The 25,985-nt window shown below is 43.5% G+C and overlaps 1 protein-coding gene across 24 annotated transcripts in view; it reads left to right on the forward strand.

Moving 5' to 3' along the window:
• Nucleotides 1–25,985, forward strand: part of ADGRL3 (adhesion G protein-coupled receptor L3) — a 493,463-nt gene that overhangs the window by 333,063 nt on the left and 134,415 nt on the right. For 23 of the 24 annotated variants that reach the window (XR_011679905.1, XR_011679904.1, XM_071431603.1 and 20 more), the window contains one exon: nt 17,334–17,414. The exons of the other annotated variant lie outside the window; for it this stretch is intronic. Coding sequence is in view for 21 of the 23 variants with exons in the window: in XM_071431603.1 (XP_071287704.1) it covers nt 17,334–17,414 (81 nt within the window). In the remaining 2 variants the exon portion in view is untranslated. The remainder of the gene's footprint in view (nt 1–17,333; nt 17,415–25,985) is intronic. 24 annotated transcript variants of the gene reach the window in all.

Consider the following 25,985-nt stretch of genomic DNA (forward strand, 5'->3'; position numbering starts at 1 on the left):
AGGTTATAATAAAAATAGATCCATGCACATCATAATTTCCTTTGGTGAGCAGGTTATTCTGACCTGTTCTTTTTCTGGAATGGACTGACATTATGGGCCCTTCAGCCTTTCCAGAAGAATGTGCTGTTGATTTGAGCTTTGTATCCTTGACTCATTGCATTTTTAGGCAGAGCAGGGAAACTGTAGATTATCTACCTAGAGGGCATGTAACAAGGAATATTCCCTGCTTTTCTAGCTATCCCTATGGCTCTGTCATGTCTGTTTCATACTCTGCCCTTTCTCATAGCTCATAACTTTCATCTGCAAGTGGGAAATTTTGGAAAGACTGGGCAGTGCTTGCTGAGCTGTCCAAGGAGTTTCAGGTTTGCTGACCACTGGGTAATAAGATGAATCACACATCCTGCATTTTGCCTTGGGAGAAAAAGGAGCAATCATGCCAAGCAAATTACTGGGTGATTTACTTATTTGAAATTCTGGGAGGGAGTCTTTATCTTCATAAATCTTATGTTAGGATACATTTTGTAACTGTGCCCAGTGGTGATATATTTGTCTATATAAAAATCAGTGCCTTAGCTGTGCACAGGGAGCAGATCTCTGTGCTTCACCCTGGCTGGGATTGATATCCAGAGTTAACTAGGATTGCCCAGTGTTTATTTGTCTGCTGAGATGAAGCTCTGTGTTTCATCTGTGTTGCTAGATGCATGGGCTGAGATTCAGCTCCTGGCTGGAATGGAGGGGTTGGCATTTAGCAGGGAGTGCATCGTGTGCCAGGTTTTCTGATGGTCGGGTGCATCGCGCTAAGAACAAACCAGCAAAGGGAGCTGAAACACGCAGGAAAATGTCACATGCCAGGGGTAGAGGCATGAGAGAGGGGTGACCAGTGGAGTTAACTATCAGTATGGCCTTTTTTGTGAGAGCTAAGCACAGAGGACTTCAGTTAAAAATCAGCCTTGGTGCCTTTCCAGGGTATCTTTCCAGGGAATGGATCCAGGTCCTGCATCTTCTTGAGTGGGGCTCAATTTCTTTCTGAATTTTCTGCCATTCTAAGAGCTTGCTTTTCCACTTCATATTGTGGGGTCCTCCTCCTCCAACCAGAGGCTCACCTGAGTACTTGGATGCTCACTGTCATCCAGTGATCTAAGTAATCTTCAGACAGTCATGATATTTTCTTATTTCACTGCACCCCCACCAGTAAGGTTATCACCTGCTTTTCTCCGTGCATGTTAGTGCTGTATTCATGGTATTTTGAATTGAATTCTGGACCTTTGATCTGAAACTAGATGTGGACCCGGACACAAAGGTTTTGCTGATATCAAAGTTTGTCTACACAATCACTGACTGCACCTTATCCTTTGGTTAAACATACTGATCAGTTCTGATGTTTCCAATGCATTAATTTGTTTCTGACAATTTTCTTAGCTAAAAGTTGAGCAGCAGGACTGCTGACCTAAAATGACCCTAAGTTCTTCATCTTGGAGACCTCCTGATATTCAATGAAATCTTGGTAGATGATCATCAGCTTGAGGAGATTATAACAGAATTGTGAAGTTCTCCTTTGTCTCGTGCCAGTTGAAAATGTAAGATGCATGACTTCACTGAAAAGTATTATATTAGTTCAGAAAAGCTTCTGATCACAAATGGGCTAAACTTTATAAACAGGCTTGAAGACCCTTGCCAGCTTCTGGTGGGCAGAGGGTAGCACCAGGTATTTGCTAGGCTGTCTTTTTGCCCAACTGCCCCTAGTAGAAGAATCCACCAACAGCTTGAGAGAGGAAGCCAGCACAGAAGAAGGGTGCTGCTGCTGGCCCATGGCTGTGTTGCAAATCCCTGTAGAGTGTCAGTTTTTGCCTCCCTGCGCCATGGCTGCTTCCCAGCTGAATGCAGTTCAGTACTATTTATATCACAGTCCTGTCTGAGGCTGGAGAGGGCTGGCTCCACAGCTCACATGGAAAAGCGCAGCCCTGCTGAAGGCAGCAAAGTTGCAGCCATTTGCTCTGCCAAAGGAATTGCTCCTTTGTCTTGTCATCCCTGCAGCCGCAGGGCACGCTGCTCCTTGCTTGCTTAATTGCCAGTTTAATCAAAACCTGACTCGCTGTTTCAAATATGATTTCTCCTGCTGAACACCTCAAGCTGTCTCAGCAGATCTGTGTGTGTGTCCTGTGCACACCACGAGCAGCTGAAATGTCTGGCTCTGGTTCAGGGTGCCATGAATCCCAGCACACTGCAGCTGCCCAGGTGCTGTGGCTGTGCAGTGATGTTCCCAGGCCCAACTCATCCCTAACCTCCTTGAGAGGTTATCCCAGCATAGCTTGTAGGACATGGGTGCTCACTGCTTCAGTGCCAAATCCAATCCAATCTGACTTTGTTACCAGATCACCCCCAGGAGTTTGGGCTTTTGGGAATGTGTTCTGCTTCCATTTTCTAAATGCCCTCCAGAATACACAAATTTTCACAAAGACAGCTCTACAATTTGCCCTATGAAGTGTGACTTCAGGGCTGCCAGCGCTAGTGATTGCATTGTTGAGCTCAGATATGGTTTATCCAGAGTCTCTGTGATCACAGGATTTTCAGTTCTGTTGAAAAGTATAAAAGTCATATTGCATTTTTAAGTGGAAAGAGAAGCTTTAAAGTATGGGTCCTGAAGACTTTGAGGCACAGCAAAAAAAAAAGGCCTAAATCTATAATATTTATTATTTCTTGTGGGTTTTATTTTCCTTTGGTTTAAAAGTCCTAGGATGTAATTGCAGTATTTAGGGCTGCCGCTCCTGACTTGTACATGCCTTAGACTGAACGTGACATGTCTTCCCAGCACTGACTTTTGAAGAATGTCATTTCAAACATCTGAAAAATGAGGCTTTTTCACAGGTGTTTTTTTTTCTTAGCTGTCCTGGGTGCTCTAAGCTTGTTCCAGTCATTTGTAACCTTTGTAATCAGCTTGACTGGGTACCTGGGGACAACCTGCAGCCCTGCTCATCCATCTTATGAAGCAGATAGTGTAGGCATTTGCCCTCAATCCACTGCACAGATACTTTGTTGCCCTCCACTTTTTCTTTCTTCTTTTGTTCCCACACCTTAATGAAAATCTTTCAGTGTTTTCTAAACCTCTGCTTATCCTGAGCAGAAAGCCACCTTTGTGTCAAATAACAGGCAGCTTTCAATCTGGCTCCTCATCTTTATGAAACTAATTGGAGATTTTTGTCTGGCGTCTTGCAAAGGAAAAGCTTTCAGAGGACTTGCTTCCTCACCACACGGATACAGGATTGGATGCCATGGTCTCCAACCTGCTGTGAAGGTGTTCTTGTCCTTTTTGTGCATCAGGGTATGGGTCCCTTTCTCCTCCCCCCACCCCAGGACATTTTTCCTCATTCTATTCCTCCCCTCTGTCCATCTTTGCTCCTGTTTAATTTGCCTGTAAATAACAGCAGCATGATTCCTCAAATTCAGTAACTTGAGAAGGAAACCCCACTCTAATTAGGACATCCCTGGAGGTAAAGGACAATGAAAGCTTGAACTCCTGCACAAAGAAGTCACCTGTGCCAAGGAGCTTTTACACCCTTTGAAAGGGCAGACTGGCATAGGGAGCAGTACAGCCACCTTCATCAGTGGTGTTTCTTTCATCCACAGGGGCTGTGAAAGGGAGAAGAACCTTTGGCTGAGGCTTGACCAGTATTCAGCTGCCTTGCTTGAGGGCTTACAGCTAGATTTAGAAAGCTGAATTTATACTGTTCTGAAGGTGTCACTGCCATGGTGGGGTCAGAAGTACTTCCACACTGGAAATTTTCTGTCTTTATTTCTTCTATTTCTTTTCTTTAAGCAGATTATGCCATGGTGGGGTCAGAAGTACTTCCACACTGGAAATTTTCTGTCTTTATTTCTTCTATTTCTTTTCTTTAAGCAGATTATGCTGTATTAGAATCCCTCTGCAGCAAGTGGGCTAGTTTGTAATGCAAGTTACTGAAAGCAAACTACTCTTTTATCAGATGCTTGTGTATACACAATTCTTGCTGTAGCAGTCACCGAGCCATTTGACCAATGTTACTTGAAACTGTCATGTCAATCAGAGCTGGAATGGCTGATATTACTGAGACTGCACTCAATCCCAAGGTGCCAACCCAGAAATCATACCTCCCTCTGAGTGTTCCCCAAAGCCACTGAGTGCTGTTAGATATAACTCTATAATCCAAAAGAAGGATTATACAGGGTTGCTCTATCCTTTCTCTGGTCAAGGTTAAAAACAAAAAACCAAACATGTATCCATCCTGGGCTCCTAAACAATGAGGTGGTCATTACTGGGGTTCAGTGTGAGGCTAATTCTGTAGAACTTTGAATCCCACATAGGTTAAATACCTAACCAGAAATGTGAGTGTTCTTCCTTTCTTCCTTAGGTTGCAAGAGGGTGAAGAAAGAGCTTCTTGTCCCTGATAAGAGGCCAAGTTGTCCACATAATTGAAGTTTGGGTTTGTCAGTTCTTCGGTCAAGAGATTATTTAAGAGACTCAAATGCAAAGTTAAGGGTTAGCCTGTTAGAGGAAGTTTAGCTTGCAGTGGTGGTCAGGGCCAGTATATATGAATATGTAAATCTGTACATTCATTAAAGCAACTAAAGGGTTGTGGTCTAAAGGGAAGAAAATATTTCTCTTGCATGGAGATTTTGGGTGATTGTGTTTCAGAGGTGATGGAATCTATGACTCAGGACAATTTGAATGCTGTCTGTTGTAAAGGAAAATACTCTAAACTAAAGCTGGCTATTAAGTTTATAGCAGCATATTTTACTGCAAAGAACAGGAGCCTGAAGCAGAACAAGCTGAAAGAGTTTTCAGCTGGGCTGAAACACACAACCCTCTGGGTGTACTTTTCAGACTCTGTGGTCTCATTTTCAGTCATGCTGAATGTTTCCTGTAGTTTTTGGGGGGTCTGACAGGCACATCAGAAGTGATGTAGTGTAGCAGCCTCTTCCCCTGCACGTATGCAGCTAGATCCTTGGGATCAGGGAACCTGGCAGTGCCTCGGGACCCTTGCCCCAGTGCTGGCAGACAGAGCAGTGCCCCAGCAGACCTGTCTGCTGCCCTTGCAGAAGGCAGACATCCAGCATGATTCATCCAGGGTGAGGGAGGCTCAGGAGAGAATTAATTTGTATTATTCAAGGAGTACCAATCAGGAGGTTATTGTTCTAGGCAGTGTGCAAACTTATAATCAAAACTGTCATCCAAAGGCCTACAGTAATATCATGGGAACTAAGATAAGAATAATCCCAAGACATACTTGAAGGGCCTTAAGGAATGCAGGTCCCAAGTACAGAATATCTGATGCTAAAAAATTATATTTGACCTTGTATGAAACATCTGGTCTGTAGATGTTGGCTGTGTGAACCTGTGTTCTGTGCATAGTTATTCAGAAGTCTGTGAGCTGGTGCAGTTTCTGACCCATTTCAAACTTCTTAATCCCTGTCCATGAAGAAATAAATAAGTGTAGAATGACAGCATGAAGGGAACAGACAGTAAAATCTTCTGTCATTCCTGACTTTGTCAAGCATTGAAAAGGGACACAATGAAATTTATAAAGTCCATAGTTGACTTTACTAGAAGTAAAATTCATAAGCTACAGACTTCAAATCTCTTTGAATCTATAAACCAGTAATTCTGCTTCAGAAGTCTTTAAAAAAAGGAAAATAGACCACATTGAGCATGGGTTTCCTCAGATGGGTAAAGGGGAGAAATGAACATCACAATGTTTTGATACTTAGCTCAAAAAACTGGGGGGAGACCCTAATAAGCACAACAGCAGTCACCAAGTTATAAAACTGTGTTATATGCAAAGGTGAAAAGAGTGCAGAAACAACGAAGCACCGAATCGTCTTTGCTAAGCACTTTGGGCTGCTTGGCCTTGCTTCACTTTAGAGGACTGGAGATTTCTGGAGCTCCCAACCGAGGTGCTAGGAAGAGATGCTCTTTTACTGACTGTGACAGGAGCATGCTTAATCTTTGTTGTAAAGTGGTAAGAGTGCTCCCAGGATTTGGCCATCAAAAATTGTATTCGGAATTGTCACTGATGCAGAAAGGTTACAGATATATTCACACCTAGGGACAAGGTCTAAAAATGCTTTGATTTCATTTTCTTTGGGCTGAGGAAGGGGAAAATGATTCCTAATGATTATTAAAAAAAAAAATCCAGTAAGGTTTTCTTCAGATGGCTGATGCAGCAGTTTCCTGTTATTGTCATTGGAGATAAACTCAGGCCTATAAGCTCAGCTTCCTGTGCTGCTCATGTCTGCACCCAAACTGTATTGACTCTGTCTTCAGTGGCAGTCAGAAAGTCCATATGCAGTCACTATACATGTGAATTAGAGAAGCAGTTGTGTTCAGACCCCGTATCTGTGTGCAATGGGGAGGTGCAAGAGACTTCTGAGACCTTCCTCTTCCTCTCACAGGTTTCTTCATCCAGCTAGGTTAATGATGAACAGTGCAGCAAAAGCAGACGATCTCCCCTCTTCTCCCCCTTTCCCTGACATTGAACTGAAAACATGGATTCTTGAGGAGGCTTTTGATTGAGAGAGAAAACATGAAAACAGAGAGGAAGTCTGTCAGAGCTGGATCAATTTGCCCAAACAGCTCAGTTTTTCAGCTGACAGCATTTTAGCACTCAGAGGGGAGTTGTCAAAATCTCTCTACAGGCAGTCATGTCCTTCATGCTGAGAAATACCTTATATTATCTTGAAAGATAAGAAAGAAGAAAGGAGAAAGAAATAAAAAAGGAAAGACAAGATGGCTTAGATTCCTGTTCTTTTAGGTCACGAGCATAATACCCACTCTTGTTTCATTTCTTCATCAAATCATGTCGTGTTAATCTCGTTTGCTGCTTGATCACTCCCTTTGAGATGGAATCTGTCCTCTCTTGCAGTGTCCCACTGCATCACTGCTGAGGCTTGGCAGCAGGCAGGAATGCAGAGCCAGGCAGGCAGCACTGCCTGTCCCAGGGCTCCTGATGCAGATCAAAAGAAGTGATTAATGCAGTTAGGGTGCACTGACCCGCAGGGAAAGCAGATTACTCATCTTTGCACTTCCTTAATGAGAGCAGTTGATTAAAAATACCTGTAATGAAGAAGATGCTTTTATGCTTTATTGTCTGACAGCCCTTTCTGGACTGCAGTCTCAGACAGGAATAGTCACAGAGACCCATGGGAGATAAGATTTAAGGTTTGCATGGGTATTGGCCACATAGCAATGGAAGATGGAGCTGATGAAGCTGGACAGGAGGATGCAGGTTGAGAAGCAGGGAATCAGGCTGTGATGAAATGGGGGTTCACAGCAGAAGTACAGGCAGTACTGGGGAGGTACCATGTGGAAATGGAGAGATATAAAGGTTGGAAAATAAAGACAAAATTGGAGGGGACATCTGCTGTAGGCTATCACAAATGGAGGCAGGGGAGAGTGACAAATTCTTGGACCACATCACACAGTATCTGAAACCACAAGACACTTCAATTACTGTCTCCAGGCTGGTGACTCACAGATCTACCTGTCTGCTCTGGACACGTCTCCTACCTCATAATCCAGCATCTCAGCTGATTTCTCTGACAAACCCCCTGGATGCTTTGCCACTGAAATTTAAGCTCAGCATGGCAAGAGCTACTGCCTGATTTCTTCTTCTCCCCCACTGCTCCCCTTTCTGCATGAACAAGAGTGGCATAAGTAAGAGAATGACAGGGCTGTGTCCCAAGCTCTGCCTGTGAGGAGCTGTGTGCTGTAACGCATTTGGCTTTCATTAAACCCCTTGACCTGGAGTTGCTCTTTAAATTATGCTGGCAGGTGAATTTAAAGCTGTCTGAAAGGCAGTGAAGGAAGGTTGCAATTGGTAGGAGTTTCCCTGGGGCAAGGAGAGAGTCTGGTGTGGGAGTGGTGGGGCTGTCCAGGTACAATGCCACTACTGTTCCCAGGTGTGGCTTTATGTTATGGTTAAACTGATATCTGTCCCCATCCCACCCCTGGCTCTTGTATTCTTGCCCTTTCCTTTGCCTCAGATCTCTGGCACTGCTGCCACAGCAGCCTGAATTGGTTCTGCTCATTGAGCAAGTGGAAAACTAGTAATTATTGTTTTCAGTGGGGCATTTTCCATCAGATCAGCTCTACCTCGCTCTGTGCTTGCCTTAATTGCCAGATCTGCTCCAAGAGGGGAGATGGGAATGCCTGGCCATGTCACAGGGGAGGGGAGAGTGCTGTGAAATGGTTCACTCTAACACAGGGCTGCAGCCTTGATTAAGAGCTGCACCCAGCTAAAAGAAAGAAATAGTCAGCAAAATTCCTTCCCCTGAAAGAAAGGGAAAACTAAAGCAAAATCTTCTGATTATAAGATCTGCTGCTCAGCATCTGATAGTGTGAAGTGGACAGCCCCAAGGAGATACCTTTCAAAGCAATATAAGGAATGATTTTGCCTCTGCAGGAGATAGACTGGATGGCTTTGGCTGGGTTTTCCCTAAACTTCTCCATCCCAAGTCATTTCAGGAACACCGGAGGCAGAGCAGGCTGGGCTTGACCCACTAAGGAGGATGGGAACATCCTGTTTGACTTTTGGGGCAAGAACAGAGTAAGGACAGCAGGAGCTGGCACAGAGCTCTTCATATCAGATTCAATCTCTGAGAGATGGCTAAAAGAATTCTTTCTGGGTTTTTCTGTATTTGCCATTGTTAAACCTGCTCTGGGTGGTTTGTGACCAATATTTGTCATCTGCTCCAAGGCTCTGAGGACTGCATTGCTCCAAATCCCTCTGTTTCCTCTGCACCAAAATCCTCCTCCTCCTCTCCCATGTTTTTCAGTACAGGTGGCTGATAAATCGTATTTCATAGCGCAGTGAGCACATCTGGGAGGGGAGGAAAAATTCAACATGTCATGTTTCTTTAGCCTGCTGGGCAAGCCTGTGGGGAGATGAGCTCAAAAAATGTGCAGCCCTGGAGGTCAGGTCCCCGCTTTGGGCACTGGGGAAAGCCAGGCCTGGATGAAGCCTTGCTGCCATATGGTGGGAGGACAGGGAAGACAGGAGATCTTTAACACAGTTTAATTATCATGGCACGTGTGAAATATTTCCCAGGTTTTTTAGTTCTTCTTCCTTCCTTCCCAGCCTTTCTACCAGGCTCTTGTAGCACAGTGTAGATTTTGGGATGTGCACTGCAGGATGCAGAGCATCACTGGAGCCAAAGTGCTGCTAAATTCAAATGTTTTGAAGTCCGTAATAGAAGGATGAGGTTCACCCAAAAATAAATTATGATGATCGCACATCAAAATGAGGAATCTTGGTGTGACTTTAAGAAGCTCATTCACCTCTGACTTCAGCTGGAATATGAGTTTCTGAGTCCTAAATACTCCTTAGAAAATACATATCTGCCACTAGTGAAAAGCTTCAGGTTGTTTTACCTGCTATAATACTCAGGTTTTAGCCCATTCCTTTGGCATTATTTTTGTCCTTATTTTCTCCTGTAGCTCAAACATAGTCTTGGTGCTCTCAGGTAATGGCCGTCACATGAGGGACAGCTTGGTCATCAAAAAGGGTCACTTTGATGTCCCTCCTCTCATGGTTAGAGCTGTTTGTTGTGACAAATTAAAAACAGGAATAGTAACATCTCAGAAGTCTAGGCCAACCTCTGCTGATGCAGGCGTGCTGCCAGATGCTGCTTTTGGATTTGCATTTTCTCTAAAGCATGAGATGCATGCGTGACAGGGACTTAGCCAAACATCTCCCCAGTTTACCCCTTTCCCCACATTCTTCTCACATCCAAGGTCTTCTTTGCACTTGCCAGCTGCCTTGACTGAGCCTGGAGTTGGCTTTAGTACTGGGAAACTCAGCCATAGCCCGTTGAGGCTGCTGGTGTTGGTACCCTCTCTTTTCAGCAGGCAGATGTGACAGGAGCCAGCTGTCCCTCATGGAAGCCACACTTACAGGTACCCTGCTCTGTCCTGCTGCAGCACCTTTAAGCTTGCAATAGTTCATGGTATGAAGTACAAGAGGCAAAATGGCAAGGTGTCGTGGTTTGAGAGGAAGTAGGTTTTCTGGGATATGCTGTGGTCACCAGTAGGTGTTCAGGTTTTAATATTGGCCCTGGTGTGGGCACTGGGGACAATGGATACGCCTCTGAGAACACAGGGGTTAAAAGCAGAGCACTCCCGGGGGAAGCTCTCTTGGGTTTCGGCAGGGAAAGAGTTCGGATCTCTCCCGTCCAGCTGCGGCTGCTGGGCCGGGGAGGGGCAGCCATGCAGCTGGGTGAGGTAGGCCGGGGCTTGGACAGAGAGGGGAGGTGAAGAGGCCCCCAGGATGGAAGGGTGGGAGAAGCACCAGGAGGCATCGGGCAGCCCTCCCAGGAGAGAGAGAGAGAGAGAGAGAGAGTACAGCCTGTAGCCTGTGACTGCTACCTTGAAACTTGTTAACGTGTGCCGGCAGCATGGCTGAGAAGGAGAACAAGGGGTGAGGCGCAGCGAGAAGGTGTTCGGCCGCTGTGGGAGCTCTGGGCGGGCAGAGCCCGAGCTTTTAACCCTTTTCTGGACAATGAAAACTGTGCAGAACATTAGCCTTTCCTAGAAGAGAGATAGAGATGAAATGGAAGAAGAAATGGGCAAGTGTGATGAAGGTCTGGGCAAGTGAAAGATGTCAGAAGAGTAGAGAAGAATCTTAGGTGGGAAGAGATGATGGAGTGGCCTTAGCTGGACTCTTCTTGTTATAGCCATGGACAGAACCATGTTCCTTGTGACACAGAGACTGCATCCAGAGCAGATGCCTTAGCTGGACTCTTCTTGTTATAGCCATGGACAGAACCATGTTCCTTGTGACACAGAGACTGCATCCAGAGCAGATGCCTTAGCTGGACTCTTCTTGTTATAGCCATGGACAGAACCATGTTCCTTGTGACACAGAGACTGCATCCAGGGGGAGGCAATGGCTCAGAGCCAAGAGGGTTCAGTGTTGAGACCCCTAGGCCCCAGGGGGTGAAATTTGGGGGGGGACAGGTGTCCCAAAGGTGAGACTGTGCTCTTTTTGGAACGGGACAAAGCATCCTTAAAAGGACGACCCTGGAAGCAGCTCTGGTCCATGTGCAGTGGTGAGAGCACTGGACATGGAAGGAAGATGTTACAATGGCAGATGTTCTCCGGGCGGTGCCATGAGTGACATGGAAACACACGAGGTTTCAAGGGTGTTTCCAGGGGAAGCCCATGGCACAAGAAGGACTCCTCTCCTCTTGATGAACTGAAAAGTGATTGTCTGAAGGGTGGTGATGGACTGAGAGTTGAAATTTGGGGGATGGATGAACTGGAATTTGGTGGGGGGAGGAGGAAATGTTTTTGGAAGGTTTTAATTTTCCCTGTGTGTCTCTTTTTACTTAGAGTTGTAGTTCAGTTAATAAAGTTTTCTTTTCTTTATTTCTAAGTGGGGGCCTGCTTTGCTTATTCCTGGTCACATCTCATAGCAGACACCAGGGAGAAGGTATTTTCATGGGGGTACTGGCATTGTGCCAGCCTCAAACCATGACACAAGGGAGCAGAGATAATGTAGCCAGAGAGCTCCTCCTGGAAAAGAGGGTTTTCTTGTACTCAGAAGCATCCACGGCTTCGAGGGAAGCACAGGGAAATGACCGTGGGAGCGAGGCAAGAAGAGGGAAAACGTGAGTTGCTGCTACCCTAAGGAGTTAAATGGGCATTGAGAGATGAAAGCGAGATGTACAGATGAAAGAGAGAGACTCCATAAAAGGCCATGAATAAATGAAGCAGTGGACACAATCTGTGCTAACTCTGACACGTCTGAGGAAGGGAATGGCTTTATAAAAGCTTTATTTAAAAAGAAGGCTTTTAATGCAAAATGGAAAAGGGTGGGCAGTGAGGGAATGGTGTTTTGTAAATGAAAGGCAGACAAAAAGGCTGCCAGGAGAAGTCTGAATATATGCAGAGTAATAGGTCTGAATTAAATTTGTTTAATGGCACGTCAAAAGAGTTTGTTAACAAGCCCACCAGCTTCTTAATTTCTCTTTTCATATGTTTTTATATATGCCTACATATTATGGGATTCAAAAAGAGGGGAGAAAAAAGGACAAGAAAAAATTAACTAGTTTTGAAAATGAAAGAGGATGAGAGTGATGATCCTAGAAGCTGCACTCCAACAAAGTGTATGTAGTCCTTTGCTAGATAATAATTTGGATTTTTTAAAAAACGTGTTAGAATTTACAGAATTACATAAATGTTCCCAAAAAATAATGTTGTATTTTATAGATCAGATCATCACAGACAAACTAGACTGCTTTTAAAAATTATTATTTTCAGTTACATGGGGGAAAAAAAAGCCACAGCATGTAAAGAATATTTTATCTGTAGTGATATTAGTAAAATTGTCATTATGTTTTTCAAGCATTTTCCTCAGAATATATATTGCATACCTAGTATATGTCCATCCTAGTGTTATTAAAAAAAAAAAAAAAAGTAAAAATATGTGAAGAACTGACATCAAAGGCTCAGGAATGGATGTGTGGTTTCATGGGAATTACCTAATTAATGATCCAAGCAAATGGACTAACAGATGAGGGATTAAATCCATGGAGGTGCCTGCATTCAGCGGTGCAGACAAGAGGGGGTATAGGAGAGGCAGTACCTGGGAACACAGGTCATCAGAGCTACCAGCACAAAATTAAATTAAATCCTCTGCATGAAGTGCTGACTAGGTTGTCTAAAAAAAGGATCTTGGGAACTGGTGAACCTGTGGAAGACAAAAGAATGCTAAAATAGGCTGGAAAATGGGTGGAAATCTGAGTAATCTGACATGACAGCAAAAAAATGTGTTGTAGTGATCGCCTCTGGATAAGGACAGCAAAGAAAAGGGACTCTCATCCCTTGAGAACAAAGAGTCTGAAGGATGTTTGTTTTAAAAAAAAATATATCTCCTGGTGGCTTCTCACTGCTGCTGCTGGATCTGAGTCATGTGTGGGGCAGAACTGCAATTCAGGTGCACGACTGTCCATAGCCACCATGGGCACTGAGCAAAGGAGCAGCAGGGAAAAGGAAGAGCCATTCATTCAAGTGACTGTGGTTGTCTCCATGGCATCACCAGGGCTTTAGGAGACAAGCCATCAAATGTTTTAAATGGCCTTTTAGCCTGGTAAATGTTGGTGGTTTTTTCCTGTGCTTTTGGGGGTTGGAATCTTTCAGTCTTATGTTTTCTATTCAGGTTTTTCTCTTTGATTGTGCACTGGAAAATCTCAGGTAGAAAATGAGCAGGGGCCAGGCAGAAAAGTTTCCCAAGTGCACACATGACAGTATGCATTGTACTCTAGAAAAATCAAATGTTACCAGCACTGGAAATTTCCTCCTCAAGATCAGGAGGAAGGCCTTCCCTCTTAGGTGCTACAAACAGTGGGTATGCTTCCAAAAAGGATCAAGAGGAAGTGGTTTTAATAGATACACACATGAGACTTCTTTGTTGCTACTTTTCTTGGTTAGCCCATGCATTTGCAGATTTTTTCTGTAGTTTTATATCATTGCATCTGTAGATGACTAAATCACTCAGGGGCAGATTTTTGAAGATGTGTGGATGTTTATTTTCTGTCTATGAGCATCCAGATCCCTTTTTAAAAAAAAACAGTAAAGAAAAAAAAATCCCTTAGGCCAAGCTATTATGTTTCCTTCAGCCTTCACAAAACATTATCTTTGTTCTTCTAAGTTACTGGCTTTTTAAAATGCGTTGTATCTCTCATGTGTCAGACCTGAAAATAATGGCCAGTCAAGCACTTTTTCTAATTCACCAACATTTTTCTCATTTCCTCTACCTGAGGAGGGCATGTCACCAGGTAGACTTTCAAGGTCACATCCATATTGTTGCTCCCAAAATTGTTTCTACCAAACATGGGAGTTTTTTTCGCATTGTCACAGCACATGCAGGTGGCCTGGCTGCTATGAAGACTGCTGGTTTGTGGCCACCTGTGCCACACCTGTGTTTGCCCTGTCTCACCTGAGATGGGGTTGATATTTAGGCAGTGTTGGCCAGCCCTGCATCCCTGTGTTGTGGTGCAAGAAAAACAGGTCAGGGACGATCCACAGCTGTCTTCCAGCATCAGTCACAGGGAGCCATGGGCACAGGCCTCTCCAGGCAAGAGGGATGAAGGAAATAGAACACAACCTGAGCTGTTAGGTGCAAAATTGGCAACTTCATCAAACATTACTTTGATGATTACATTTGATTGCTGTTTACTCTTTTACCTGGGAGCTGGCCACAGAAAGAGCAGATGGGTATAGGCAGGGTGGGATTGGGAGAAGGCCATGCAAGATGTTCTGATACAAGGCATGCTTAACTTCCTATCATCAACAGAGACATCTTGACCTTTGGTATTTTGTCAGAAGTCTCTTTCTTTTTCCTGCACCACTGTCAGCTCAGACTCAATGTGCAGAGAAAACAGCTGAAGGACTGGAGAGATGGGTGTGGAGTGTTTGGAGTGTTTCTACCTTTTATATATATATTTTTTCTTTTTTTTTTTTTTTTGGCAAGGCTCTCACATCCATTTTTTAAAGTGCTTTTCTACAGCAGCTGGAATTGAAGAGAGGGAGTCCCTCATTCCTAGGGCTGGGGCTTGCAGTAAGCATCTGAAACTGCAAAACTCACTCCACAGGGACTGGGAGTTGGCCTCACTTGGGAAAGCTCATTCTGTCAGCCTTTGAGATCAGCCGGAGCTGTACCAGTGATATCAGTCTCAAAACCTTTCATTGGTCCATTGGGTAAAATTTTGGTTTTTAACTGAGTGAGTGGCAGCACTTCTAATGCCATTAAAGCCAAGAAGACCATGTGCTTGTCCACCAGCCCCATTGCCACGTCTTGCTTCAGACACTCTCCCTTGCCTCCCTTCCCTCAACTGTCTCAAAGGTCACCACTGGCAATAATGGTAAAACCAAAGCAAAAATGTGATTCTGTTGATTAAAAAGATTTATAAGGTAACAGTGGAGACCCTTTGTTTCTCCAGTTTGAACACTCTGATGAATCTGAAGAACAAGTGAGCTGGCATTCATGCCCAGAAAATGAATCACAACAATTGTTTGCATAGTTTTTTTTTGGAGGAGGAACATTAAAACCCAAAGTTTGATTTATTAGCATTGTGAGAAGTGTGCAGTGTAACAGAAGTCTGGGGTTTTTTTTAGTAGTACGTAGTAGTAGTAGTAGTAACAGAAGTCTGATTTTTTTTTTTTTTAAGTACTGTTTTGCATCAGCAGCAAATAGATAAAAGCTTTCTGCAACTTGTTTCATTTATCACTAGAGAGCATTTGATGCTACTGCTTCCTCCATATAAAGTAAAAGCCTTAATAAAGCAATAATAAACTTCCATAGTTATTACTCAATTGTAATGGATGTCTAAACAAACTCACAGATGTTATTTAGTCTTTCATGTAATGTGGGTTTATCTTATTTACTCCAGCCTAGCCCTTTAAGCCTCCAGAGTCATTCTTTTTTTTTTTTTGGTTTGCTCCCAGGAAGACCAGGTGATTAAGAAAAACTCAAACAAAAAAAAATCCCAAAACCCATGTGTCAGCAGTGTGCCCAGAGCAAGTCCAGCAAAGGGCCATAATGATGATAAAGGGATTGAAGCATCTCTTTGTAGGGATGGGCTGAAAAGCTGTGAGTATCCAGCCTGGACCAGATCATCCAAGGGATCTTACTGATGTGTATAAGTACATGATGACAGGGAATAAAAAAGATGGAGCCAGGCTCTTCTTACAGGCAGATAATGGAAAAGCTTTTCTGTTTTTTCTTTTCCTATGAGGGTGGCAAGGCACTGGTACAGATTGCCCAGAGAGATTGTGGAGTCTCTGTCCTTAGAGATATTGGAAATCAGATTGGACACTTGCTATGGGCTCTTGCTGCCCTTGAGCTGGGCTAGGTGATTTCCAGAGTTTCCTGCCAAGCTCAGCTGTTTTACATTTCAGTGGCATCTTTGATGCAGCAAATGAGGAGACTGTTCTGTGTTATAAGGGCACTGATCATCCTGCACACTGAGCAGCTTGGAATGAGAGAAGACCGTCTGCGTGTTTCTGCTGCCGAACCGAGCAGCTATTAAATGATGACTTTTGCTCACTAATGGCATCAAATGGGTTTTTAACATGTAAACGAGGAGAGGAAAGAAGAGTGACTTGTTGTTTGCTATGGGTTCGCCTGAAGCAAATTTCCCATGTTAAAGCACTTAAAAGCAAATACAGAATTTATGATGTGTCGGTAGATTTTAAACCTGAATTACGTCCAGTTGTTGTAATGGCTAATAATGCAAATTATCTGAGTCATCCTCAGTGTAAAGCAGTAAATATAACCTGCACATTTAGACACACTTCTTTTTTTTTTTTTCCTCTCCCCTTTCTCATTAATATTTTATCTCCCTGAAGAGATGTTTTCAACATATTATGTGCACCAGCATACTGTGCTTGTGGTATTCCTGGATGTCATTACAAAGAAGCCTGAAGACTGTACTGCTGCTCCTCTGCCTGTGACGCTAGCTTGGAAATTGCTTGGAGCAACAACAGCAAGTGTCAACAGGGAGCTGTATTAATTATTTGGAATGTGTCTCTTAAGAGGAATCAACTGCTTTTATTGCAGAACGAATATTACTTGAAATGGGAAGGTTACTCTAACTGTTATCATAATCTATGTGTCATTAACTTTCCATGTTTAGAAGAAGAGATTAACAACCCTGTAAATTGGTACAGTAAATAGATGAATTATAAAAAAATGTTTTTATTATAAATAGAAGTTTCTTGATATAGTTACCTCCAAATTGCTGGAGAAGGATTGAGTCTTTAGCAACCGAGAAACTGCATGGTGGTGTTGGGAACCAAAAAAATCTTCCATTCATGTGAAAGCAATGCTGAGCTCTGAAAAATGATATGTGTGTCCCCTGCAGGTGGGACAAACAGGTGGGATTGTGCTTCATATCATGCTTCCTTCTAAAATGGCTGTGACATAGGAGCACTTGTTTCCCTCCTAAAGTGAGATTAACAGATTGAATGGGCTTGTGTGAAATTGGGTTCTCTTCCATAGCATATATATATAGAGAGAGAGAGAAAATGTTTCAGGAGAACATGGTGTAAAGTATATGTAGTAGTGGTAAAGCAAATGTAACCTAAGTTCACCAGAGTACCCCTGTCTGCAAGAAAGAAGTGAGAGATGGAAGTGGTTTCAGCTTGTCACCAGGTGCCTCCACAAATGGAAGTTCATTGTGGAGACACACAGAACAAGATACTCGCAAACCTGCTTTTAATCCAAATGCTGTGTATTTGACTGTAGCCCTGATAGATCTGTGTAGGAAACAGCAGAACTAAACCACTTATTTGTCCACAGGGCAGGCTCACCACGGGCAGGTTTCCTACATTGCCCCACCGATCCACCTGGATTCGGATCTGGAGAGACCGCCATCCAAGGGTGAGTCAGTGGGACAGTCTCCATTCTTGCATACCAAACCAGCCACAGCCATGGGTGGATATCACTCACTTGTTCACTGAGCCTCCATGGCCAAGCTGTCACCCTCCATCCAAGGACACTGGGGAGCAAATTAATTCCTGCAGGAGAGATGTATGTAGGATGACTGTGTCCCATGTGTCCCATTACATAGCTTTGAACATCCCATCACTTCACAGGGTGGTTTGCTCTCCCCACTAGTTCACTCCTGCAGGGACAGGTACATCTTAGGTCTTGCCCTCTGTCTTGCACCTCTCCTTCCTAATGGCAGTGCAAAGGCACAGGGAGCTGCTGGCAGAATGCAAAAGGGCAGATTTCCACTGCCCTTCAGGTGAGTAAAGGTTGTACAGTGGTTCAAGCCTAGAATGAGTCCTCATGACTGTTGCTTGAGGGTTTTTTTTCCGGACTTGGTGAGGAAATGTTCATTACAGAGGATGAATTAAATTTTAGGTGGGCTGATTGCCCTTGGGAGTGGTGCTAGTAGCCAATATGTACAGAGTAAGTCCAGAATAGCCCTGCTAAGACAGCTACCTGGCTTGAATGGTGCAAATAAAGCAATATGAATGCAAGCCCTTGATTCCTCTGCCCCATTTGGAAGATCATTCCCTAGTGCTGTGCCCCCAGTGTTTGCCCCTGAGGCCTGGGGAAATGAGGTTGTCCCCAAAGCAAGCATATATGCTGGTGCAGACTTCTTACCCCTCCCTTTGCTCCTTTTGGTTAGGCTGGCCAATATTCAGGTATGATATCAAAGATAATAGCTTATTCTTCTTGGAATAAATGATAGAAAAGCAAAAATCATACAGGATTATGAAGGATTTTTTTTGTCAATTCTGCAACTGGATATTAACATCAAACCTAGGGAATGTTGTGGAAGAAGAGAGGGGGAGGAAGAGAACAGCCAAAGTGTAATAGCATGGAGAGTCTATACCTTAGGTTTGGGTTTTTTTCTCTTTTTCCCACTCTTCAAAGGCTGCTACAGTGACAGAAAGAGTACCAAATCCACCTGTGTGGTGATTGTCACCATTCTGCCACAACACTGTAAGGCTGCTGGTGTGTGTTTGTGTCTGCACGTTTCCCTAACTGCTCTTAATTGAAAAATGAGAGGTGGAACCATGTCCTGGGTGGTGTGAGGATGCCAGATTCACAGTTCTCTCTCCAAATCTGGTCTTGCCATGAGTCAGGCTGGTTGTGCACGATCTCCTGGCAGTCCACAACCTCCGTTCAGCTTTAAGTTAAGTACCCTAGGATTTGACATGTGCATTTGAGATCATCAGCTTCTTCTAAGTCATTTGAAAACCTTCAGTTCTGTGGTAAAATTTACTGCCTTGCTTTTATGGCAGAGCACTCTAGTGAGGCAGAGACAGTTATGACTTGCAGGACCTTCTTGCTCTAGTCTGTCATTGAGGTGATGAATCAGATCTTACTTAGAATAGGTCAATGTAAATCCTTGCCTTGGCATCTGAACAGACTGTAGAATATTGAAGGATGCTGGAACAGCAGCAGGACAGAGAACCTGTGTCTTGCTTTCTCCAAGCTGAAAGAGCTAAGGACTAACAAAACTCTTCAGTGATCTGCTGTTCATGAGGGCAGAGCTACCTCCACAAGATAAATGGCAGTGCCACCGGGAGCAGGGCAAAGTGGGTCAGGCAGAACAGTTGCAGTGTTTGCAGAGAGAGCAAAATGGAGTTTATCCAACATAAACTGCTACACTGACAGCTTTCACCAGGGCCTCCACCCCCCTGGCTGAGAGATCTTAAAGAAGGAGCTGCTCATGGTGGAAGAACTGATATTACTGCTGCTGTGTGCTGGTAAAAGGACTTGAATACTCTTGTGTAGCTTTATAGGAAAGGGCCAGAGAGAAAGCCAGCTCTGGAGGCATCAATCTATTAGCTGGTGGCTAGGGGCTGTTAAAAACATGGTAATTGGCACTGTCTCCTGGGGGAAGAGCAAGGCTTTCCTCTGGCCCTGGGATGTGGGATGTATAGCTCTGATGCCTCATTTCTAGTCTCAGCATCCAAAATCCATTAGAGTATTGTAATATTTTTTTTTCCTCCTAAGTATATTAGGCTCATAATTCCTTTTTGTTTGTCTGCTTTTTCTGACACCTTACGACATGCTTGGGTCATGTTCCAGGCTTCATCCACAAGAGCTGTTTTAAACAAAGGAGTGAAAAACACCTGTCCTTAAGCTTGTGTTCCTCCACAATTCTTGTAGCTGTATCTCTAAAACCAGAGCAGCATTATGACAGTCAGCATAAACCATTAATGCTTCTGGCTACTCCTTTCATGCTCTTTGTTTCCCCTCCATGCCTACCCTTGCACTAAGCTGAGCACCAGGTGCAGGCCAACTTTGCACTCAGAGTGGCAAAAAGAAGCAGCCACCATACAGTTTTAATTGTAGTAAATGGAAGTAGAACCTGGGTAGGATGCTTTAAGAGAAGCATCTTTCTTTCCTGTATTGTCAAAAAAAGATACAGCTTTAGTGCTCCTGTGGGTCTATGCAGTTGCAATTCTCAGCTGACAGATTTATTTGTAACTGCCTCTTCCTTTTCCTTTTTAAAAATTTTATCACTGGTGACATTTACACACATTGTTTATGCATGCAGGGGATTTTTACCTGCCTTTCAGAGTCCTGACGCTGGTGGTGAATAGAGTATAAACTGCAGTAGTTTACTAGTACATTAGTGTCACTGTGCATTACAGGGTAATTACTCTGAGCCACTGCTCTGTGCAGCCACCCAGTAATGACACTGTACTTCACTGAATAGAAATGAAGCCTTGAATCAGCATTTTTCATCAAGACACCTCTTAGTCCCCACCCGCTTTTTAATTTGAGGCTGTTGTAAATTTAGTTCTGTGTATGAAGCACTGTTACTACCATTTTTACACCTCCTTTCAATCCAACAATTTGGATGTGACGACATGATTTTTATGCAAGTGTTTACGCCTTCTTTGTACAGAATAATTCCAGGCACAGCTGAGACCTTAGGTTGTGATATCACAGACTGAAGATTAAACCTGTGTTTAATAATGGTTAATGACAATAGCAAGGAGTTTCATAGATGAGAGTCACACTGATACTCTGGCTTAGAAAGGGATTTTATAGAATTATCACATATAGCAATAAATTAAATTAAATGTTTATTTAATTTAAAATTAAATTCTCACATTCTGCCAGGTACTAAAACACAGTAAAGAAGTGAACTAAACACACCAAATATGTGCACTAAAACAATTTATAAAGCTGTGTAGAAGCAGATCTTAACCTATATGTGGAATCATATTGAACTTGAAATGTATGCCTGGCATTTACATACATAGGCAGCCTGAGAAACTCACCTGCCCTGTTGAGCTAATGCTTTGTAAAGGTTTCCTTCTAAGGAATTGTTTCCTTCTAAGCTGAAGTTCAGAGAGTAGTTATGTTGGAGATTGATATGCCTGAAGTCAGTATATTTCCTAAACACTAACTGACAAGCAAAACTTTGGACTGGTCCCCAGTTCTAGAAATAAATAGCAAATAAAGGAGGCACAGGAAGTTCTTACCCTTCTGTACAGATTTCTCTAGCCAGGGAGGTTGTTATGGCACCGTGTTAAGGCACTGTGGGAGGTTTTCCTGTAAACCTCAGTTATCAGGTTCAAATTCCATAAACACAGAATCTGGCCCTAGTCCTTAGATAGCAAACAGGGAGCCAGAGGTTTTGCTGGGTTTGCACCTTTCTTTTCCATCTTAGTGGGAGATGTCCCTTTGCGCTTTCTTTCTTCAAAACCTGGATCCATTCTGCCATTTTTTCCCCTTTTTGCAGTTTTTGTGGGAGAACCTTTCCTGAACACAGCAGAAGCTCAGTGAAATCCTATAACCAAAAATAGAGTAGGCTTTTTGTAAGTATGCATTCTGGGTCTTATTTGTTTTTTCCCTCCCAAAGGTCCCGAGAGGGTCGATGGCTTTGCAGATGATGTAGGAGGATCTGACAGCTGGGCTTATTGCACAGCCCCAGTCCTCCTTCCCAGGTCCAGAGGAAGGGGAGTGCTGGGCAGCGAGGCCCAGTGGCACTCCTTGCCTTAATTCAAGCTGACACGTGGGGTCACGTATCCTGTGCTCACCAGGCCCTGAGACACCAGCTTGCCTGCCTCTCCCTCCCCTGGTCCAGCACTGTGAGAGAAGTGCTGGCCAGGACTGCCTGCTGTGAGCCAATGCTGGCCAGGCACCCTCTGTTTCCAGGCTTTTTCCTTTTCTGCTGGAGTGCCCCTGGGGAAGGCATTCTCTCAGCTCAGGAGTCCTTTACTGTGTCCCTCTGCTTTACTCATCCTGCTCCTTCTGGGTTAGCTATATGTTTCCAGCTTCTTAAGGCAATATTATTTTCCTCACATCATTCAGGTGGAAGAGTCCAAGGGAGAGGCTAATTTGATGCCTTTAAGCCAAGAAAGGATCATGCAGGGATGCTATTTGGGGTCTCCTGTGCTCAGAACCCTCGTTCCCTTTTCCCGATGCAATTCTGGGGTGCTGTGTTGTGTCCTGCTCTTTCTTGGTCATGTACTTTGGTTTTGCTCAGCCTTTTTTTCAAGGATGACATCTCTCAGGGCTTCCCCTTTGTGGCTGCCTTGAGCCCACTAGAGCATCCCCCTCATTCCAGCATGGGGTGTGAGTGCTCATTGCAGGAAGCCAGCACCATCCTGTTATTCCATGTGGCTTTTAGGAAAGCAGTGTGTAAGAGGCATGCAGGAAACTGGCGTTGCACCAGTTGGGTGGAAGGGAGGTGACTGTCACCACATCTGCCCCATCTGTGGAAAGGTTTTGCAATGACTACAAGCCTCATGTGTACTGTGAATTTGCAGCCACCTTGTTTCAAAGTCTGTTCTTGAATCTGTCTGCAGAGATTTGTTTGTTGTGTTCCTTTGCTATTTGTTTACTTTTCATTTGAGTTCTGGTTTTTGGTTTTTTGGTTTGGTTTTTTTTTTCCCCCTGTGATAAGCAGCCTCATTCAAGGCTGGATATCCATCTTCAAACAGTTCAACATTGCAATGTGGTGGGTTTTGGGCAGAGTGGTAGACGTGGATGCAGGAGGATACAGGAATCTACTGCCAGATATGGATCTTGTTTTGGTCCTGAAAATGGTGGAGGGATGGATGAGCTCTGATACAATGCTTTTCTCTGTTTTATGCAGAGCTCTCCAAAAATCTCCCATTGTGGCTCAGGTCTGTACTGTGATGTCCACCTTTCTGGACTACACTGATGTTCCTAGGGCAGGCAGCTGCTTTGGACATGAGCCATGCTCCATATTTATTAATTTATCATTAGGTATCATGTGTGGGGCTAGCAAGTATCACAACCAGAGCTCCTTGCAGCCAGCCTGTACTTTTCCAGTTTGCTTGTTGCCATCAGTGAGGTCCCAGCTTGCATCCTGTAGCTCTCCACAGTCAGAAAGAGTTAATTGCATGCTGCTCACCGTTTGGGTTTTCACTGTGGTGCTGAACTGTTGCTCTGATTTCTCTGGAATGTGTGCTTTCACTGCACAGGAGCACCTTGGGGCACTGCTGTTTATTCATAAGATAACAGCATTTGCTCTAGCAGAAAGCTGGAGCTAGCAAAGTCTCTCAAAGAGGCGTGCCAACTCCTGCGTGCTGGTGGAAACTGTTCAAAGTATTTGCACTTGAAAATATTTAAGGATTTTGGGGAGGGAGGGAAGAACACTCTGAGTGATATTTAACACCTTTTCCATTATTCTTAGTTATCTGAAAAAAAAATTATAAAAGGGCACTTTTTAAGAAGCTTCATTTTACCAGCTAGCCACTGTCTTGTAAAGGAGTATTGCTATGGAGATCAGCCTGAACTGTGATTTAAAGATGCCTTGAAATGTTTGGATTTCAAGGCATCTTTTTCAAACCTTTGGAGGCCATTTGAAGCCACTTTATGACCTGATTAAGCTCAAAATGGATGTGAGAAACAGAGCTCACTCTTTGAGATTTTTTAAAAGTTTAATAAGGGATAAAAAGGAACAAACACCAGTACTGAGGTGTTTTTGGTGATGGGCAAAAAACCACTCCATTAGCTTAAAACAGTGTTCTCTAGACACTGTTACATTACAGGGGTACGTGCATATTCATAAGAGTATATGCATATTCAGATATTCCTGTGAGTTTAGGTGTTCCATGAATTCTTTTGCTTGGTTTTAACCTTTGACTTGTTTGCATGCCATCCTTCAGATTAAATCAATGTATTTTATTTCTTCTCATGGCTCCATCCTGTTGTTTTTACACTCCCTGAAAAGTCGGTAAATTCTTCTCACGGTGGTCTGGTTTTTGTCACTGTTATCTTATCATAAGATAGTCCTCAAATGTGGAACCACCTAATTATCTTACACCATTCTCTGAGTTAGTTACATGAATAAAAGCATTTTAACATCACATAGTCTCTATTTTAATATTATGCTGTGTCCTGAGATATAATATATTTATCAAACTACTATTCATATAAGCTATATGTTGCATACATAAACTGACAGATTGCACTGTACCAAAAAGCAGAAAAAGGAAATATAAATTGTACCATATCAAACTCTTTGTTATTAATAATGATATGCAAAAGCTAATACATAAATGCAAAGGCCAGTGCTATATTGTCATTTATAACAATGGACATGGACATGCACCCAGGAGATTCTTTTGACAGTGGCTTTTGTTTTCTGCTGCACTGGGTTTTGCCACTCGCCATCAGTGGTGGAAGTTTTCACCCACCTGACAGTGGCAACAGCTGGAAAGTAGAGTCAGCTATGGTGCTGCACCCTCAAGCATCACTAATCTAAAGTGAATGTCCTATTACCAGCTTGAAAAAAAGCTGTTGAACCCGTTCAATGTGAAAAGAAGAGTGTAGTGCTGCATACAGCATCAGACCCTTTCTCAAACTTTTTTTTTTTTCCTTTTCTGCCAGACTAATTTTTGGCTACACTTCTCTTCCTGAAATATTTATAGGGCAAATAACTGTTTTAAATGAGCAGATGGGGGAGACATAAGACAAGCTGTTAAATTAATAAACATGTGTGGTGCTTTATCAGTAAGGGAGCCCATTTTGGCATTTCTTCTGGATGATTTGTATGGCCTATCACCATTGCACCTGGTGCAGGGACAAGAAATGGGCACTTAATAACCAAACAATGTGCAAACTCCTTCCATTATAACTTCATTATGTCAGATATAATCATCTATAACTAGATGTCAAATACATAATTTATGTCCAGCTCCCCTGTGGAATAATGGGCATATGAATGAATGGTCCCATTAATGGGAAGGAGCTTTTACTGTAACTTTTCCCCTCCTGGTACATGGTCCATTTTGTCATCTGGTATTAATTCTGAATCATTTCAGGGCTGCAGAAAAATGCCTGTTATATTTGTATTTGTGTAATGGGAGAGGATGGCAAATAAATCATAGGAGAGATCAAATTTCAGGTTCACTGATTTCCTAAGCCACATGCCTGTGTGAAAGAGACTAGGATTGGCCTGTAGTTTAATTTGATTGAGAGGCATAACTGGCCTTCATTTTACACATCCAGAGATGTTAAAAAGGCACATGAAGTGAGGTAGCCCTTCCTGTGGGAGCCCCCTGCCACAAGGAGCTCAGCCCCTGGAAAGCCAGGATTTGCCACTGCAGCCGTGCTGCTGGCGTCCTTTGCTGTGTGTTGTGTCATCTCTTGCACTGTGTCATGGGGGGCCTGTCTAGAGAAGGGCTCCATGACATAACTAAATTGTGTCATTGTCACTTGGAAGGATGGAGGATATGAAAACCCTGTTTTTCTAGAGGATTCTTCTGGAAACATATGGGTGTGTTGGAGTGGGAAATAGGTTCCCAGTTGTTCAGTGGAGAGCTTGTGTATATTCACAAATAGGTACAAATTCAAAGGATCAGGTTGGCAAAATTGCCTTCTATACATTTTTATTATTGTTATAATATGTGATACTGTAACCATATGTTATAGTGTATAATGATCAGGGGTCTGAAGCTGCTCTCCTATGAAAGCAGGCCGAGAGTTGGTGTTGTTTGTTCAGCATGGAGAAGGGAAGGCTCCCAGGAGACCTTCCAGCACCTTCAGAGGGCCTACAAGAAAGATGGGGACAAATTTTATCACGGCTTGTTGCAACAGGACAAGGGATTATGGCTTTAAACTGAAAGAGATATGAGAAACAAATTCTTTCTTGTGAGTGTGGTGGGGCACTGGCACAGGTTGCCCAGAGAAGCTGTGAATGCCCCATCCCTGGAACTGTTCAAGGCCAGGTTGGATGGGGCTCTGAGCAGCCTGGTCGAGTGGAAGGTGTCCCTGCCCATGGCAGAAGGTTTGGAACCAAATGGTCCTTAAGGTCCCTTCTGACCCAAACTACTCTATGAGTCTGTGATTTTCTGTTGCTGTTATTTTTCACTATGTGGATGATGTATGCACAGAAAGCAAATCACCCTTACAAAAGAAACGTTAAAAATATAAAAAATGTTTTAATTAATGACAAGTTAGGAAAAGCAACTTCTAAAGACCTGGGCTATCCAGTGGTGT

Source organism: Agelaius tricolor, unplaced genomic scaffold, assembly GCF_023055355.1.
Source record: "Agelaius tricolor isolate 1412-34295 unplaced genomic scaffold, bAgeTri1.0.p SCAF_8, whole genome shotgun sequence".
NCBI lineage: Eukaryota > Metazoa > Chordata > Aves > Passeriformes > Icteridae > Agelaius > Agelaius tricolor.